General features: G+C 44.0%; 2 protein-coding genes across 2 annotated transcripts; one reads left to right on the forward strand and one right to left on the reverse strand.

The window, feature by feature from the left end:
• Positions 1-570: 570 nt before the first annotated feature.
• On the reverse strand, positions 571-7,228 carry CGAS (cyclic GMP-AMP synthase). The gene is made up of 5 exons (XM_071547831.1): positions 6,463-7,228; positions 5,204-5,426; positions 4,213-4,458; positions 2,843-2,945; positions 571-2,191 (listed from the first exon to the last, which is right to left on the reverse strand). Exons 1-5 carry the CDS (start codon positions 7,201-7,203, stop codon positions 1,849-1,851), a joined length of 1,656 nt encoding a protein of 551 aa, XP_071403932.1. The 5' UTR covers positions 7,204-7,228; the 3' UTR covers positions 571-1,848.
• A 224-nt stretch (positions 7,229-7,452) lies between these two features.
• On the forward strand, positions 7,453-16,571 carry MTO1 (mitochondrial tRNA translation optimization 1). Its single transcript, XM_071548604.1, has 12 exons — positions 7,453-7,748; positions 7,883-8,082; positions 8,828-8,945; positions 9,581-9,870; positions 11,082-11,194; positions 11,711-11,901; positions 13,144-13,274; positions 13,713-13,917; positions 13,999-14,170; positions 14,841-14,959; positions 15,434-15,591; positions 15,761-16,571. The coding sequence occupies exons 1-12, from the start codon at positions 7,538-7,540 to the stop codon at positions 15,986-15,988; spliced, it is 2,136 nt and encodes a 711-aa protein (XP_071404705.1). The 5' UTR covers positions 7,453-7,537; the 3' UTR covers positions 15,989-16,571.
• The last annotated feature ends 2,206 nt before the right edge of the window (positions 16,572-18,777 follow it).

Here is an 18,777-nt window from a genome sequence, read left to right on the forward strand (position 1 = left end):
AGATACTATTTTCACATAAAAATTCAGGGTTTTTTTCTTGTGTGATGTAGGGAACTTCTAAAGTCATTATCTACTGCTTAAAAATAAATATTGTGAGTTTGTTGGTTTTGCAGGGGTTTAGTTAAATGCAGTATTACTATATAAAAATAATTTTTCCTTTTATTTTCAGAGAACTGGGTTAGTCATTGTAAGCAACATTTGCCAGTGTCGTTTCAAAACACTGTATCTTTGCCTTAATATGCCACATCTGCCACTGGCACAAAGAAGTATTTTTAAGGATAACTTAATTGAAAGCTGCTCATTGTGTAATAACTTATGTTTGCTGAAGCAAGTTTTCCTTAAAACTTAACACTGAGAGTCATTTTTTGTGAAGACTTGACAAGCTTTTTTGAAAGAGGTCTGCATGTTTTTCTAATGAAGGAAAGCATGACAAGAAGTACATTTGTGGTTAACTGGCAAGAAAACCAGCTTCTACTGTTGTTTTTTGGATGTTTATATTCTAGCTTAAGGAGGAAAACCATTTTACTAGAGCAATGTTAACAAAGTCATGGAGAAACAAATATGCTTAAAGGTCAGCTTTTATTTCCTTTAGATAAAGTTGACTCACACTGTACATTTGTATGTCAGGTTCTGTCATACAGACTCCTACTGATAACGAGGCATATTTTCTTTCTTTGGCAATTACATGGGAAGGAGTTATGATGCCTTCATTTGATGCTTGATTTGAACTTGTGTTTATTTAGGTGTCATATGAGTAAATTAAAAACTAATAAACTGAATTAAGTGAAATGAGAATATTTTAGTAAAATTATTCTGTTCTTTTGGTCTTCCCTTGTATTTACTCATAATCGTGGTGATATCTGGGCCTTATGTAAGCCAGTAGGTTATTTTGCCTTCAGAAAGTAGGCTAAAATTATGGACTTCCTATGGCTTCTTTGAGAAGAAGCAAAATAAAGCAGCACACAGCAGTTTCCAAATGCTGTGCATTTCTCACCTGCATGATTTCAGTAACAGGAAATGTTTTTTTTTTCTGGTAACACACATTTTCTTCAACATGAGAAAACTAGAGCTGAATTGCAATTTTGAGAGTGTCAGATTCATGATGCATTTTGGTTATGACAACCTTTCATAAGAGTCCTCCTCTTTGATATACGTTGAAAGATGCATGTCTTTCTACAAGATTCATGCAAACGCTCATTGGCACAGTAATTTTTACTGTTGCATTATATTAGTGATTGCTTCTCATCCAAAGTCCAATGAAAAGACTCATTTCCAAAGCAATTCTGAAGACTCAAAGTTATTCAGGTACTTTGTATTATTTTGATACAATATTCTCTCCCTGCTCACTGTTGCTCGGTGATTGTCCTCTGCAGATCTTCATCCACCCAGGTGATCTGGAGTTGTTCTGGTTAATGTCAAAGTAACTCCAATGACTTTTTTTTTCTTTTGAAAGCAAGAATGTATTTTGGATATTCTGCAGTGAATCTTCATTTTAAACAAACTTGTCTTTTTTTCCCTTGTTGATGTTTTGTACTTGGAAATGTAGAAATTAGATGTGGGAAATAAACTATTGCAAATTCTTCTATATATTCTTAATATATCTTGAAGGTATTTTGCAGGTTACATTACATCTGGAGGGAAGATAAATATTACTTGAAATACCCCATTTCTTTTAAGGGTTATGGCTAAGCAGTGTGATTGAAGTATGCAATTTTTGTTTGGTGTTCTTGATTTTATTTTCGTTTGGCTTTTTTTGTAGTACCAGACGACTTGAGTAATATACTGTACAGAACTTTTGTTTTAAATATGCAAATCTACATGATTAGATAGCTATTGTAAACAACTATTTTAATAGCTCTCCTGAAACACTGGGAATCTGTTGTTCAATTGATGGCTTAACTGTCTTGAAAGGAAATTATTGCTCACTTTATCTTCAAGGCTGAACAAGTTGTAGCGGGGAATAAAAAAGTTCGGCAGCTGAGACTTTTGCAGGCACTCCACTAAATATCCCAGACATTTCTGAAAACAATGTTCCAGGTCTCCAAAATGCCAGTCTGTGTCATTTGGCCACGTGACACAGGAGTGGAAAAACGCAGTTTTGACATGATATGAACAGAATTTTTCCAGCTCTTTTGGGTATTTCATTTTAAGTTGCTCTAGAAGATACTTCAGCAGCTTAAGACAACCTTTCCTGTTAATAAATAAGGATTTATTAGGTACCTTCTACATAATTTTAAATATGTATTTTAGATATTTAAACACAATTATGCATTAGTTCTCTTGTGACTTTCTTGATTCAGTACAAGGTGTAACTGGCAAACTGACTTCTTAGTTTACTTATTAAGGTTTTGTACCTCATGGGTTTTGTTCTTCCTCTTTGAAGAAATCCTGAAAACAGTTTTTATAGAAGTGAAAAATCATTTATTCATCCTGATCTCATTCAGCACTTATTTTCTCACCATCATCTTAGAAGTTGCCTTGATATGAAGTGTAATGTTGCTCAGAAAAGTTGAGTCATCAGACTCTTCTAAGCTGGTTTCTCTAAAAAGGACTGAATTTGGGAGAGATTATTTAAAGTCACATCTTTTGCTTTCTAAGGCAAGTCCAGAGTGTAAACAAGCAAATGTGATTGTTTCCACCTTTCATTAAGTTATCGTAAGCAAGTCAGACATTCAGTGAGTTCATGCAGTGTTGTACTGCTGTAGAACTATTAAGCCTAAAAGCCTTATTACTCACAATAGGAAGCAAGATTTACCCTTAGCTCAAATTCTTAAACGCTAAACTGAAACAGCGCTAGCCAAACTCACACAGCCTTAAAATAAAATTCATATGAAATACCAACCTACAGCACTTTGGTCCATCAGCTTCACAACATGTCTTGGAGTTGCCATGGTTGTTCATCATGGCCTTCTCAATATGTGAGAAGGAGAGTCGCCATGTGTTTCCTAAAGTTGAGCACAAGACTGTTAAATTGTTACACAGCACTAAGTATCGGCATTTGTATCTACAAGAAAACCTGTACTCTGCAATTGCCTTAAATACCAGCATTTTCTTTGCCCCATAAAAGAAATCATAATTCAGTGACTGCAGTTAGTTCTTCCTTAATGCGCCAGCTGCTCCACACAAAGGTAATTAGAACATAATTAATATAGAACATAGCTAATTGTTTGGATGCTTTAAATTCCTAAGGATATCTGGATTTATTTCAAAACTAAGCTTAATTCTGAATTTTCCTGAATTTGCTGACCATGATTTGCAGAATTGCACTACTCACAGAAATCTACTACCTTTGAATTTCTGTACCCTTACTGTGTTTTCTCTTTTTCCTTTGTGAAAGTAATAGACTTGTGAGTTTATCTGAAGTACAGTGGCTGTCTAAAGCACTTACTTTTGTTCTTCTGGTCACGCTTCTGAAAATAATTGCTAATGTAGCTCAATGCCCTCTTTTTAACACGAGCAATCATATTTGTCTTCCTTTCATGAGTTAAGACTGTTTCCCTTGCCTGTTTGGCTCAGTTATTCTGCATTTAATTTGCACAGGAAGAGATAGCCCAATACAGCAGTAATGATTTAATTGGCATTAATAACATGGGCATGCTAATTAAAAAAATAACAGATTGCCTGAAATCTTTTTGCCGAAATCATGCGTTCTCATAATGCAATGACAAGTCAGGGTGTTCCTGCAGACTAATGTAGGCTCGATGTGACAGTGGTCTGGAGGGAAAAAAAAATGTAGCCATACTACATGAGAAATAAGGTATCTTGATAGAAAAGTGCACAATTTGTTTCCTGCAGAAGTATCTGCTCTGTGTGTGCAGTCCCATGTAGGGGATGTTCCCTGCCTTTTTACAAGTCTTATTTTTTTCCTTAGAAAACAAAGGAGTGCATGCTGCTGTTAAGTACAGCACAAGCATAGGGAAGGGTCATATCCATGCATCTGACTGGAGTAGATTTATAGAACGCTCTTAGGAATTGTTAGTGCACAGGCTGGTAGATCAATTTTGTATTTAGATTTCAGTACAAGACAAGCAGTATCACAAATTTCATGTTTTAAACAGGGATTTCAGTTGTCTTTCATCTGGATATATCCAGGACGAGATAAAGGTCTATACTTTGAAGGCAGAATACCAACCACAATCTGGATACCCTTTCTTGTAAGTGATCAAGTTGTAGAGAAGATATTTCAAAACTTATTGTCCATATTTAAGGTACCTCTTAGAACCTTTTCTCTTTTGTTTTGCTTGGCTACTAAATAAAGTGATCTTAATCTGAAGTCTCTTCTGACTTTTTTTCCCAGCCACTGTTCAATTTTGAGACCGTCCTGTGTGCTGGCCGGCCAGGCTTGCTGAACTTCCAAAGTCAAGATGATGTCCACTGATATTTCTGATGGAGGATTTTTGATCTGAAGAGTTATTGCAGGGCTTCCAGCCTTTTTCCTTCTCACAGTTACTTCCATATCTAGTCACAAAGAAAAGTGGTTTTTTCATGTTAGAGATATATAAAGAAACCATTTTTTGAAGAATGTTAAGATTTTTACTAATGAGGAATTCATAATCAAAAGACATACCTGAGTTCAGTCTCCAGCTCTTTATCCTATAGGATGTGAATGTTAAATAGAACATAGTGAGGGCCTGTTGATGAGTTCTGTTAAATAGGGAACTCCATGTTTGAACAGCTATATTTGCTTAATTTACTGTCTAAGAATCAGAAAAACAGTAATGTTTTCCAGTGAGCTACTTCACTGTTGAAAACCCACTGAAAAAAGATTTGGCCACAATGTTTCTGAAGGCTTTGGAGAAAAGTAATGCTAAAAGGGGATGCAGTTTCTGTATCAATTGATATAAAATATTAGGTAATGTATAAAAGAAAGCTCTTTGTTTTGCTACCAGTTCAGCAAATATCTCATGGTAAACAACAGCTACAAAATACACAGGTGATGTAGGATGTACCAAGCATGTGATAGTACCCTATTTTATTTTCATATGGAAAGAGGATTACATAGTGGAGTTAATCACATAATATGATTAGTTCTGCTGTATAACCCAAGAGCAAACTTGAGATAGTGGAGACAGGAGTTACAGCTCCATTGCCACAAAGAGACAGTTGACTGGGAGGAAAACACATGAACAACGGGGCAATGCATATGCACAATGTAACTGAATTTTTAGGACTCCTAGGTGAAGCTTGTTCTCTCAGTACTTACCTTTAATGTTTTTTACTTCTTGTTTAATAATTTCTCTCAGTGCTTGAAGCATTTTAAAGGCTGATAATTTTCCATCTTCATCTAAAAACTTCAACAAATACTTTTCTTTTGGACTTCTTTTGAATGTGAGATAATAATAGGCTCCAGTGTCATCAGACTCGTCCAGCTGAAGCCTTGCAACAGGCATTACAAGCATGATGTCAAACTCATTTGGTTCAGATATCTGCAAAGTAGCAGAATGCAACAGTCAATGTGCAACTTAGGTTTTATTCTCTTTAGACTTCTATACCAATTGTGGTTTTATCTACCGCTGCCTTGATGTACTTTTCATGTGAAATATGAGCTTATTTCTGTGGGTTTGTATTGCAAGAATACTGGCCATTTGGGTGGAAAAGAGCAATTTACTGATAGCAGCTTATTAATTTTTAAAAGAGCTTTAAGATTCTTGAACTGTTCTGAGTAATGTATAAATACTGAACTTAATCATCGTTTTGTACATAGGAATCAACTGTGAGGGAAAAAAATGCATTGCTATGTCTAAAGTCAGTTTTATACCAAAAAAAAGTCTCCACATGTTTGACTATTTCACAGAGTGCTTGAACCAGGAAAAAAGGTACTGTGTAATCAGAGAATGTTAAGGAGTTGAAATGGACGTGAAAGATCATTTAGTCCAAACCCTCCGCCTGGACAGGGACACGTCCCACCAGACCACGTTTCTGCAGGCCTTATTCAGGCTGGCTTTGAACACTGCTAGGGGCATCCACAGTCTCCCTGGGCAACCTGTTCCTCACAGTACAACATTTCTTCCAAATATCTAGCCTAAGTTTCCCCTCTTCCGATTTGTACCCTTTACTTTTACCTTTTGCAAACAAGTATAAACTAAAAACTGGCACCGAGCCTTTCGTGCAGTGCCACACTGACGGGTCCTGTGGCCACCCCGGGCTCACCTGTGCGCTTTACCGCGAGTCCCGTTCAGACAGTGTCTCTTACTGAACGCACATACGTACACACATTTCAGCAGGTTATTTACCATTTTATAAAGCATTTCGGTTAATTAAGGAAGAGACCCTTAGGGTTTTACCTCGTCGAGAAGGGCCGGCTTAGAGCTGCTGTCAAGCAGCAGAGCTTCCCGCCACCTGCGGCCGCGCCCCGGGCGGGAGAGGCGCCCCGGGCGGGAGAGGCGCCCCGGGCGGGAGAGGCGCCCCGGGCGGGAGAGGCGCCCCGGGCGGGAGAGGCGCCCCGGGCGGCCCCGCACCCACCTTGACGCGCTCGTAGTAGCTCCCGGAGCTCTGCCGCTCGATGGAGCTGAAGGCGCCGTCCTTGCTCCGGATGGCCTGAACCAGGTGCGAGACCACCCTGTTCACCAGCGCCGACGCCTCGGACACGTCCTCGCGGCTAAGGCTGAGCCGCGACAGCACCTCGCGGAGCCGCAGGGTGTCCGGCGGGGGCCGAGGGGCAGCGACCGCCCCGTCGGGCATCGCTGCGCCCCTCGGCGGGGCCGCGGGGGCTGTGACGGGCGGCGGCTTGCCCCGCGGGGCGGGGGGCGGGTTTCCACCGCCCGCTGGCAGGGCGCTAGCAGCGGGGACTCGCCGCGCGGCGCGGCCCCGGGCGGGGACTCTGTCCGTCCGCGGCACCCGAAGGGTCGTGGCGCCGCTAGGGCTTTCCTCTGTAGCGCGGCCCCGCGAGGGGCTGCGGGCTGCGCCCCTCGGCGCGCCCCGGCCCCGCGGAGCTGCGCGTCGCGACCCCCGCCTGCCCCGCGCCCCCGGGCCACCCGCGCCGTCCATGGTCCCGCTCCTCGCCGCGCCCGCAGCACAGCGAGCGCTGCCCCGCGGGCGGGGGTTTCCCGCCTCTGGCCTCGGCCGAGTTCCTCTTCCAGGCAACGCGCCTTCGCCAGGAAATGAAACCCGCCAGGCGCAGGGGAGAGGCGCTGCCCGGCTCTGCCGGGTCCAGCCCGGGCACGGCAAAGCTCTGACAGCAACAGCCAGGTTGCGCCGAGACATCCGCAGGCGCCTCCCTCCCTTCAATCTGCGGGAGATTTCCCGCTCGCAGGAGGCCACTCCCTCCCGCCTATGCCAGCAGTACCGGCCCCGCCCGGCTTTACCAGCCGCACGGGGCGGACACGGGCGGCCGCAGAGGCGGTGCGGCCCCGCCGCTCACGCCCCCGGAGCGCCCGGCACAGCCTCCAGCCCCTGGAGCGCCCGGCTCCGCCTCCGGCCCCGCCCCCGGAGCGCCCGGCCCCGCCTCCGGCCCCGCCTCCCGCCCGGCGCGGAGCCGCCGTGGTGACTCGCTGCTGCCGCTGCCGCTGTCGCTGCCGGGAGCAGCGGCCGTGCCGCCATGTTCCTGAGGCCAGGCTGCCGCCGGCTGGCGCTGCCCCCGGCGCCTCGGCCGGGGCACCGCTGGGCGGGCAGCGAGGTCGAGGCCGCGGCGGTGCCGCGCTACGAGGTGTTGGTGATCGGCGGAGGCCATGCGGGCGCGGAGGCGGCGGCGGCGGCCGCTCGCGGCGGGGCCCGCACGCTGCTGCTCACGCACAGGATCGGCACCATCGGTACCGCCGGCGGTGCCCGGGGTGGGGCGGGTGAAAGCACCGCGGGCGCCTCTGGCCTCCCCGGCTCGAAGCCGGGGAGGTCGTGGGAGCTTTTGGGCGGCGGCGGTGAGGGTGTCCCTGTGTACCCTCCCCAGGCGAGATGTCCTGCAACCCGTCCTTCGGCGGCATCGGGAAGGGACACCTCATGCGGGAGGTGGACGCTCTGGACGGGCTGTGCGGCCGCGTCTGCGACCGCTCTGGCGTGCACTACAAGGTGCTGAACCGCTGCAAGGGCCCGGCCGTGTGGGGCCTCCGCGCACAGATCGACCGCAGCCTCTACAAGCAGAACATGCAGGTGAGGGCGAGAACGGACAGCTGGGGTTGTTTAGCCTGGAGAAGAGGAGGCTCAGAGGTGACCTCATCACTGTCTAGAACTACCTGAAGGAAAGTTCAAGCCAGGTGGGGGTTGGTCTCTTCTCCCAGGCACTCAGCAATAGGACAAGGGGGCACGGGCTCAAGCTCTGCCAGGGGAAATTTAAGTTGGAGATCAGAAAAAAAATTCTTTCCAGAGAGAGTAATCAGGCATTGGAATGGGCTGCCAGAGAGGTGGTGGATTCACCATCGCTGGAGGTTTTTAAACTGAGATTGGACGTGGCACTGAGTGCCATGATCTGGTAAATGGACTGGAGTTGGACCAAGGGTTGGACTTGATGATCTTGGAGGCCTTTTTCAATCCAATCGATTCTATGATAAACTAGCGAGGATGATGAAGGAGGGAGGCATGTTTTGTGTTTCATTACTGACCTATCAAACCAACATACCTTTCTGTTTGGTACTTTAATGCACTATAGGTTGTTGGAGCTCAGCATAGTTTAAAAAGTTCTCCAGCATTTTAGATACAGGTCGGGGTTCATGACCAAATAATTTCTTTTGAGCTTAAACTCTTACCTGAATGAAAATTTCTGCTTGATTGATCATAACTGAGTGTCTTCCCAATTACGTGGAAGAGAGTGACAGATGTTCTGGAAATCAGCAGGACTTGGGATTGCCCATATGTCTCCTGACTTCTTAGATTTTTGCAGTAACTCCTTTCATGACAGAAAGAAATCCTTAACACACCACTGTTGACAGTTCGTGAGGCATCTGTGGAGGATCTTATCTTGACAGAGCCAGAACCAGGCCATCCTGGGAAATGCCAAGTCACAGGAGTTGTTCTGGGTATGTGCTATAACTCAGTAAGTGCCTCCAGTTACTGCCACACTAAGAGCATTTCTGATTCTTCAGTGAGAAAGACGAATTAGCCAAGAGAACTGGTTAAGGCAGAGTGTGAACTCAAGTCGATTAAAATGTGTAGTACAAACTAATGCAATGACAAAAATACTTGGATTCATAGGTTATTGGGAGGTTTGCTATGTTGATTTTCTTCAGGCTGGTGATACTGAATTCTGTGCTGCATTTTGAGATTTTATTTGGTAAATGGCCTATGCTGTTGACAATGTTATGGGCCCATGGTGTTCTATTACCAACAGACTTTTCCTTTATTACCCCTTGCTGTTCCAATAAACAAGGTTTTTGAAGTAAAGACCTGGATATGATTTTTTTTTCCCAGTAATGGGTTTTCTATATTAGGGGTAGCATTTTTTGCAATAATAGAAATACAGGAATAACTACATCCTGCTTATTGCAGTTATTACTTGTAGTGCTTTCGTTGTTAAAATGCTGCTTTTGTTGTATAACAGAAAATGGATAAACCTTCAGTGAACACTGTTGGTCTAGTTTCAGACAGAAGCACCAGAATACCAGTGTTTTGTTGATGCTAAGATATGTATATCTCTGAAAACTTGCTGTTTCAGGGGATGGGAGCACCGTACATGCTGGGAGTGTTGTCCTGACCACCGGTACATTTCTGAGGGGTATGATCCACATTGGATTAGAGATGCACCCAGCTGGGCGGCTGGGGGACCAGCCAGCCATTGGACTAGCTCAGACTCTGGAGAAACTGGGCTTTGCTGTGGGCAGGCTGAAGACTGGGACACCCCCCCGACTTGCCAAAGACACGATTGACTTCAGTGGTCTGCAGGAACAAGCAGCTGACAATCCTCCAGTGCCGTTCAGCTTCCTCAGCGAGGCTGTGTGGATCAAGGTGGGATAGCACATAGAGCCAGGTGGGAAGTGGTTCTGGGAATGTCATGCTCATAATCAGCCAGGGAGTTGAGTTGGTTGCTGCGAAAGGGAGTTGGGATGTATTTATACTGGAGGTGTTAGGTTTCTGAAAACTGTCAATACAAAGGGAGAAGCTACTTGTGTTCTTTTGAAAATAAGTACCTTCTTGCTCTCATTTTTTCAATTTGGGAACCGAACTTTCTTTACTTCTAGTCAGAGTTGTGTGAGATGGGATACTGCTACTAGTATTCTTCATGTACTGATTGCATGGGTGGTTTACAAAATACTTTTATTATTATATCTGTTTTGTGGAGATTTATAATGTCTTGCTTCTTACCTTAGTTTAAAATAAGGTTAAAATGTTGAAATTAGAGATCATTAACAGGATTGACTAAGAAAAAGGACAGAATTATCCACAAACTCAGAAGTGGCATATTAACAGTAACTTAAAAGCAGAAAAAGCTCCATTTTCCAAATTTTCTTTCCACAGAAAATTCTTACGTAACATAGTTGAATAGAGTTAAGTACAAGGAGTTAATTTGCCCCAGAGCATATAGGAATTCCAATAACCTATTATAATTGGGATGCAAACAAAAATAGTATCACTGGAAGTCTTAGTATGTGTAGGAAAGGTTTTAAGGAGTTAAGGTGCAACATTATTACTATTTTGAATTTAAGTCTATTGACTCTTTTTCAGAAAAATCAATTAAATACTTTTCCTGGTGTTTTGTTTCCTAAACTTTGAATTTGTCATGTTTATTGCAGAGTTTTTGAGATTTTTTTTTCTTCACAAGAGATTTTTTTTTCATTGAACTCTTTTATTGGTTGTTAGCTGTAGAGTCAGCACTTATTGTTCTCAATCCAGAGTAATTGAATTTCTGTGGTCAGGTTGAATGCTGTGATATAATATGTTGCTTTAATTGGGAGTATCCATCCAGTCGTTAGGACTACAGTGGATGGAATAAAACTTGAATTCTGGACTCCAAGTTCTGTTCTGTTCTCACTGCTTTTGAGCATGTTGCTCAAACTCTCTGATTGCTCCTGTTCTGTCTGTAGAGTAGGTATGACAGGGCTACCTAGCTCTCCAAGGGCCAGCTGTCATGGAAGAGGTCTTGGAGATGCTCAGAGTTGTCCAGTAAGAGTACAGTGTAGTGACTGGATTAACTTAAAGGATGCTTTGGCCTCTTTCAGCCAGAAAATCAGTTGCCATGTTACCTGACACACACTACCCTGAAAGCCCAGGAAATTATCTGTGATAACCTGCACCTGAACAACCATGTAAGGGAGACAACAAGGGGCCCGCGGTAAGTGTGTGGCTTCACACAAAGCTTTCAAGGGAACAAGCTGTCAGTCTGTTTGAAACTGGCGGGGGGAGGTGGGGGGTGTCTCCTGCTTCCCTTCTGGAAGAGGAGGCTTAGAGGTGACCTCATGACTGTCTATAACTACCTGAAAGGAAGTTACAGCCAGGTGGGGGTTGGTCTCTTCTCCCAGACGCTCAGCAATAGGACAAGGGGGCATGAGCTTAAGTTCTGCCAGGGGAAATTTAAGTTGGATATCAGAAAAAAATTCTTTCCAGAGAGAGTAACCAGGCATTGGAATGGGCTGCCCAGAGAGGTGGTGGATTCACCATCCCTGGAGGTTTTTTTAAACTGAGATTGGACATGGCACTGAGTGCCATGATCTGGTAAAGGGACTGGAGTTGGACCAGGAGTTGGAATTGTTGATCTCGGAGGTCTTCTCCAACCCAATTGATTCTATGATTCTATGACAGTTACTTTTTCTCCATGTCAGGTGGTGCTCATGGCTATTTACTGTTGCAGGTACTGTCCCTCTCTAGAATCAAAGGTTCTGCGCTTCCCAAACAGACAACATCAAGTGTGGCTGGAGCCTGAAGGCTTGGAGACTAATGTCATTTACCCCCAAGGCATATCCATGACACTGCCACCTGAGCTCCAAGAGCAGGTGATCAAATCCATCCCAGGCTTGGAAAAAGCCAAGATGATACAGCCAGGTGAGGGGGATGAATAGTTTTAAATCTATTTATTATATTGTTTACCAGTTGTCACATGAAGCTGGGGCGGGGGCGAGGACAGAAGTGCAAAGATTTCTAATCCCACCTATATTAATATGAAGGTATTGGCTATAAGCATTTTCAGAAGAATCAAAACTTTTTGAACCCAGCACTGCCTGTCAAACATGGGACAGAACACAGGCTGGAAAGATTTTCAACCTTCCTATGAAGATCACACTTTAGCCAGGAAGAACTTATTAACTATGAGTGTCCCAGAACATCAAAGCTTTATATAACCCAGATCAGCCTGTCTGTGTCTCACCTGAAGAGACAACACAGGACAGCACACTGCCTGGAAAGGTCTTTGATACTCAGTTTACAGACCACACTTAATAGCAGGAACAGCTCCCGAAATAACTTTTATTAATACAAGTGTGTGACAGTGACTATATGGATTGCTTAGTAGATGATGACATTCAGCATGATTGTATTTAATTGATGACAAAAACCCCCAGAAGAAACTGGCACAAAACACATTATACAGACAACACCAGCAGTATACCCCTCCCACAACAAACTTAACTAACAGGATTACTAATTTGAAACATAACAGCTCAATACCACATTAAAACACACTCAGTAACCCAAAGCAAAAGCAACAGAAAGAATGTGGCCACTTCCCACTAACACATATACAGCCAGTGAGTTATAAAATAGAGTAAGAATCTGGTTGCTTACCCCTGCAGTGTCCAGTGGCATGGGGAAGGGAGACAGGATAACTCACAGGTTGTCCTCCCAGTGGTGGTGGAAGTCTGCTCTCCAGTTTTTGCTCAAGCCCAATCTCTTTTTATACCTTTGTTTTCCTTTAGGTAGGTTGTGTGACTATAGTCAATGCTTTGGGGGTGATAGACAGATGCCTGAGGGGTGGCTCCTTGGGTCTCTGCAGGGTGCCACAGGGTGCAGCAAAGAAAGCCCATGTCATTTCCATAACACTCCATTCTTCAGTAACCCTATCAATAAACAGTTTCAGGGAGATACCAGTTAATGAAAACCAAATTTTGTTTAGAGCATAGCAAAACAAAGGAAATGTGAAACAAAGCTAATTCTTGAATGCAGGGATTTTTCCTTTGTTGTTTTGAAATCGTAAATTAAAGTTGAAAAGCTAAGTGATCCTGCCCCATTGATTGCCTTTGCTGACCTTCAAAATCCCTCCTGTAACATCTGTCTTGTTTTGTGTCATAGGCTATGGGGTGCAATATGATTTTTTAGATCCCCGTCAACTGACTGCTTCCCTCGAGTCGCGCCTTGTTCAGCGTCTCTTCTTTGCAGGCCAGATAAATGGCACGACAGGCTATGAAGAAGCTGCGGCTCAGGTTAGTGAATCTGATCATGTATACTCAGCACTCAGAGAAGGTATATTGTCTTGGCACTTGCCTGTGATACAGAGGCTTGCTGGGGCCATTTTGTGTTCATGAGATGTTCTTTTGTTGCTCACCCTGATTCCAGACTTGCCCAAGCTATTTTTAATTTTAGTAGCTGCAGTGGCTATCACTAAGACTGCAGTATCAAAGTAATTGGAAACACTGTCGAGTGTTTCAGCTAGGAAACTGTGCAGTGGATGTCATTGAAAATGTGGGAGTTGTCTCCAGAAGCATCAGCAGTGGCCAAGAATGGCTTCAGACACTCATAGTGTCACGAGAAAGAAACTGCCTAGATTAGTAGCTCAGACTATTGCATTGAGTATTGAGTCTTTGGAGGCAGATGTGCTGAAAGACCAGTAAACGTTTTTGGTTTCTTTTCTCTGTGCCTAGGGTGTGATTGCTGGGATCAATGCCTGTCTGCGGGTTCATGGCAAGCCCCCTTTCATTGTCAGTCGCACGGAAGGTTATGTTGGTGTCCTGATCGATGACCTCACCACTCTGGGCACCAGCGAACCATACCGGATGTTCACCAGCCGTGTGGAGTTCCGCATGTCCCTCCGGCCTGACAATGCTGATGCCAGGCTCACTCACAGAGGTATTTTATTGTGGTGGCTCTTGCAGTGAGCAGCCCTGCCTGGTTGCAGACCTTTGTCTCATACACCATCTGTCTCTGCAGGTTTTGAAGAGGCTGGGTGTGTGTCACAACAGCGATACGAACAAGCAATTAAGATGAGAGCTGCTTTAGAGGATGGAATTGCAACACTAAAATCACTTCAGTTCAGCATATCCAGATGGTCCCAGTTACTGCCAGAAGTTCCCATCAGTAGCAGTCGCAGGTCGCCTGTCAGGTAAAGGTTACAGCTCGAGTGTTCTGATCTGACCCATGCTTGCTTTAGCACATCTAGCTAGTGGTTTCATAGCATTTGTCCATGTTTCCTGAAGCTGTCCATACTTCAAGATTCCAGCTAAACAACATTGAGGGAACACACATCTGATGTTTACCTGTAGAATAAGTGCAGCTTTGGTATTTTTAATATGCCATGTTTCTTGGTGCTGCCTTGTACTCCCAAAGCAAGAGGGTGATCCACTGGCCCAGTCCATTCTTGATGGCCTTACAGAGAGTGTCACCAAATGGTGACAGTTTTACAGTGGGTTGCTGCTTTGCTTAAAACTTGTTAAAGCAGCAATTGATTTCAGGCTGGTGTCAGATGGTAGCTCATACATGAAGACCCTTACCAGTCCGTTACCTCACCTTATCTTTTCTGTCCTGGCTGACTCTGTCTGTGTGCTTTTACCCTTGGTGCCTTTACCTTGTCCCTTCTGTCTTGCTGTCATTTTTCATAAAGAGTTTAACAGCTCTTCTATGTACTGAGAGGAGATAGTAGGGAATTGAGCTTGGCTCTGCAATTGTTCTGGCTTATGCTAAAAACTTTGTAAGTTTGAGGTGGGAGCAATTGTAAATCTGCCTTATGAAAGTGACTTCTTACTACTGTAAAAATTTACTCTTGCTCTGGACAGTGCTTTTGACATCCTTCAATATCAAGACATCAACATGGAGGTTCTGGCAAAGGCTGTCCCAGAGCACCTGGACAAGTTTGCTCAATGGAGACAACTGGCAGAGAGATTGAAAATAGAAGGTAGAGCTGTGTATGTTTTGTTCAGTAAGAGGAGAGAAAATCCATTTGTCCCACTGTGTTTCATGTTGCTGCTTAGAGAAATTAAACACTCCCATGAGAATATGTACTTTTTACCATAGGCCACAGCCCTTTGCATGCACCTGTGTTTCACTGCAGGGGGTGAGATGAGTTATTCATGTTCACTTCCTGGCATTTTTTTCCGCCTTACTTCCCTGTCAATAGACCATCCTTTGCTGGCATGAGAAGGAAAAACAACCTGTATAGCCAGATTCCTGTAACAAATCAAAGAGTGTGACTTCTTCCAAAGTAATGATGTGAAATAGGTTGTATATATAGTCTGTGAAGCTGGAAACTTCCTTAGGAGCTTTTGACCGTCACAGTGGAATTGCTCATTCTGCTTCCAAGAGTTCTTGCAAGTTACACATTTTACATGAACATCTATGTCTGGTTTACTTGTTTTCCTGATCATCACAGCTGCTTACGAGTGGTGTGTGATCAATCAGCAGCAGGAAATAGAAGAAGTGCGTCGTGATGAAGCACTCCAGCTGCCAGAGGACCTGGATTACTTTGCCATTGATGCATCGCTCTCAGCAGAAGTGCGGGAGAAACTGGACTCCAGTCGTCCTCAGACAGTAAGATATTTGGCCACAGCAAGGCCAAAAATCCCTTCCATTTTCCCAAGGGGTGTGGGGAGGTGAAAAGAATCATGGAAAGGGATACTCACAGGTTTTGATCTCATTTCTCACTAGCTCCAGTGTGTAGGTTTGTTTTTAGCTAATTTGTTCCTGTTTCCATGTGTAGATTGGTGCAGTCAGCCGTATCCCTGGAATTACACCAGCTGCTATTGTTAACCTGCTAAGGTTTGTGAAAACCAATCACTGGAAAACAGAGAAACTAAAAGCTTTACCTCAGTCTGGGAAGTACTTAACAGGGAAAATGTACTCCAGGCAAGCACCTTCACAAAGACAGATTTCAGCTGAATTTTCTGAGGAGGAGACACAAAGTGCCTTTGTTAAAACACCTTTGTAGAGAATGGCACTCATCCTGCCAGACTGTGTTGCAAGATCACCTGTGCTTGTGACCCTCTTGACAAATAACACCCATGCTGTCTGGATACAAAGCGGTTCTAGTTGTGTTCTGTGGCAGCATCATTGAGTAGAATGAAGATGATAAATACACAAAGTAAATGCTCAGAAACTAAATACAGCCTGTGATTTTGCTGATACAAGTGAAGAGACGGGAGAACTGCTTTTAAAATTCCACTCATTTGAAAGATGTTGGATAGTCGAAATCTATTCTGAAGCATCTTGTAAAGGACAGTGTTTTGGTTTAATAAAAGGAGTAAGAAATGTTACCATGCTGAAACTGTGGCAGCACAAGACCATTTGAGTTGAAAAGTGTGTTCTGTTATCTTTACTGCTTGTGTTCATAGCTGTGCCGGGACTATGCACAGTCTGGTGTCTTGGAGTGGTGTCATCCAAGAGGAAATCATTGGCTATGGAAATACATGCCACATGAATATTTAAACTTACATGGGAGACTGATAATGTCAACACCATATTCTGCAGGTGGATTTCTCCTTTGAAATAAAAAACCCTTATCTTGAAACTCACTGATAAACTTGGTCATCACTTGACAGTTCACTGGATCACAGTTCACACATGTAAGGTGGGGCAGTATTTGCTACAGAGCTGGTGGAGGTAGCTGGACAAGGCAGGCTGCTGCAGTCTGGGTGCTGAGGAAGGTGGGAACCTGCCCTAGGAATCTCACCTTGGGCGGTGTGAAGCATAGTCTGACATGCTGTGGACCCAGGGGAGCAGGACCCAGAGGTTTCTCATTAGCACTGGTCCTGCAAGTGACAGTAATACAACTTGGATCTGAGTGAGATCCAAGTCAATTGGATCAATTGGGCACTTAGTTTGTCACTTGACAGCAACAAACACTGAATTCAAGCTGTTGCTGTGCTCCTACCAAATCCTTGCCTGACAGGCAGCAGTCTCTGGTTCTAGTCTCATTTCTGAACACACTCTGAATTGACTAGGCAAACAGGCTTGAGAACACATTTTGTTACAGTTAAGTCATAGAATCTTACAGGTTAGAAAAGACCCTTAAGATCATTGAATCCAACCATAAGCCATATACGTAGGTCATTTTGAAATTATGATTCTGGACTTTCTGTGGCTTGTTTCTCTGGGTGAGTGGTTCCTTTCCTGGCCAGAGAAAGGAATCAGAGCAAAATATTTTTGTTGACAGAGACCCTGTCATGCAACAGGAAGCTGGGCAGAGTTTACAGCTTTGTTTGGGGCAGCATCTACCTGAAAGCATCTCTCCCTCACCAGCCATTGGCTTGTGCAGAAGAGCTTTAAACATGTGATCTGTAGGTCAGTTTTGTCAGGATGGCTCAGAAAATCTAACATACATCTGCCTCTTTATGTCTGCGGTCTGTTTTCCTTCCAGCCTTTGTTTGCTCAAAGATTTACTTGAACCTTGTAAACCTTAAGTTCAGCTTAAGGAAGGCAGCTATGCTTTCTGTGGTCTAACTCAGACTCCAGGTATGATGCTGGTGAAACTCCAGCTAAGTGAAGCCTAAGAAACCTGGAATCCTGTGAATCTTTTTCCGTTCAAAGGAGAGGAACTTCTGGTCAAGCAAGTTTTATGCTCGCTTTACTGCATTATCTTTGTACTATGTTCGGTTTTGATGTACCTGAATCTTTAAAACTTAGCTCTAGTTTTAACAGACTAGGAAGGAAGCCCTACTGACACCTTCATCTTCTCCCTTTTAAGCCAATTGTGCAGTCACAAGGCTATTTCCTAGTTCTTGCCAGCATTTGACAGGAAAATCTTGCTTTCCATAGTGCATGTCTTTAAAGACACCTTGCACCCTGCTACAATGGCAAACACTTTTTCCTCAGCTTTCTGTGCTAAATTTATTTCTATGCTTTTGGTTTCACACATGCCGGCATAAATCAAAGGATGATTCCACTGAGCTGGGCTGTACCAGTGTCAAAGAAAGAGCCGAAGGAGTGGACTTTCACTTTTCTTTTAGCAATTTAATAATGCACAGCTGTGGTCTAAGCAGGGGGAGAGAGTTACCTTCAGGGAATCTGAAGTCAGAAATGTACAGATGGATGGATTGCTTTGCAGCAGATCTTCTGTAACAAGTGCTCTATTTCAGCATGAGGGATGTCTGGTCACTGGTGAGCTCCCTTGTTAAGACAGGGGGTCCCTCTTCACATATGTGGGTTAATGACATGGATTATTTGCTGAAATGGAAAACCTGGCATGTGCACGAGCTTGGGGAGTGACAGTCCCCTCGGTTATGGGTTTCATACATACAGGTTTTGCCACATCTTGTACTTGCTGAACAGTTCTTATTTGAGAAGACTTGCAGCGTGAAAAGTCATAGCTACAAGTAGTTTTATCAATTTTGTTACGAAAACCAAGCACAGAAAGGCTAAATAATCTGCTGTAAATAGCATAGGCAGATAGGATACATCGGCTTTGTAGCCACCAAGGACTTGTACAAGGCCTAAGGTTTGGTTTTTTGCATGAAAACAAAGTGAGCTCAGACCCTCAGAGGTTCTGTGGTTTTTCTAAAACAGGATGGGAAGGGCAGAACTGGAGGAGCCTGCTTTTAGCATAGATACCTGCATGTTTTTCCTTGTCTGTGTGGTAATGAATTGCACTTTGTCCTTCTACAATCCTTGCTGTGACCAGACCAGCAGGGAGGGAGGGTGCATGGTGAAGTTGACCTAACTTGTTTCACATACTGAGGGTCTTTGTGTTCCCTGTTTCAATGTGTGTCTCTTCTCTCTCCT

Source organism: Pithys albifrons, chromosome 2, assembly GCF_047495875.1.
Source record: "Pithys albifrons albifrons isolate INPA30051 chromosome 2, PitAlb_v1, whole genome shotgun sequence".
Lineage (NCBI taxonomy): Eukaryota > Metazoa > Chordata > Aves > Passeriformes > Thamnophilidae > Pithys > Pithys albifrons.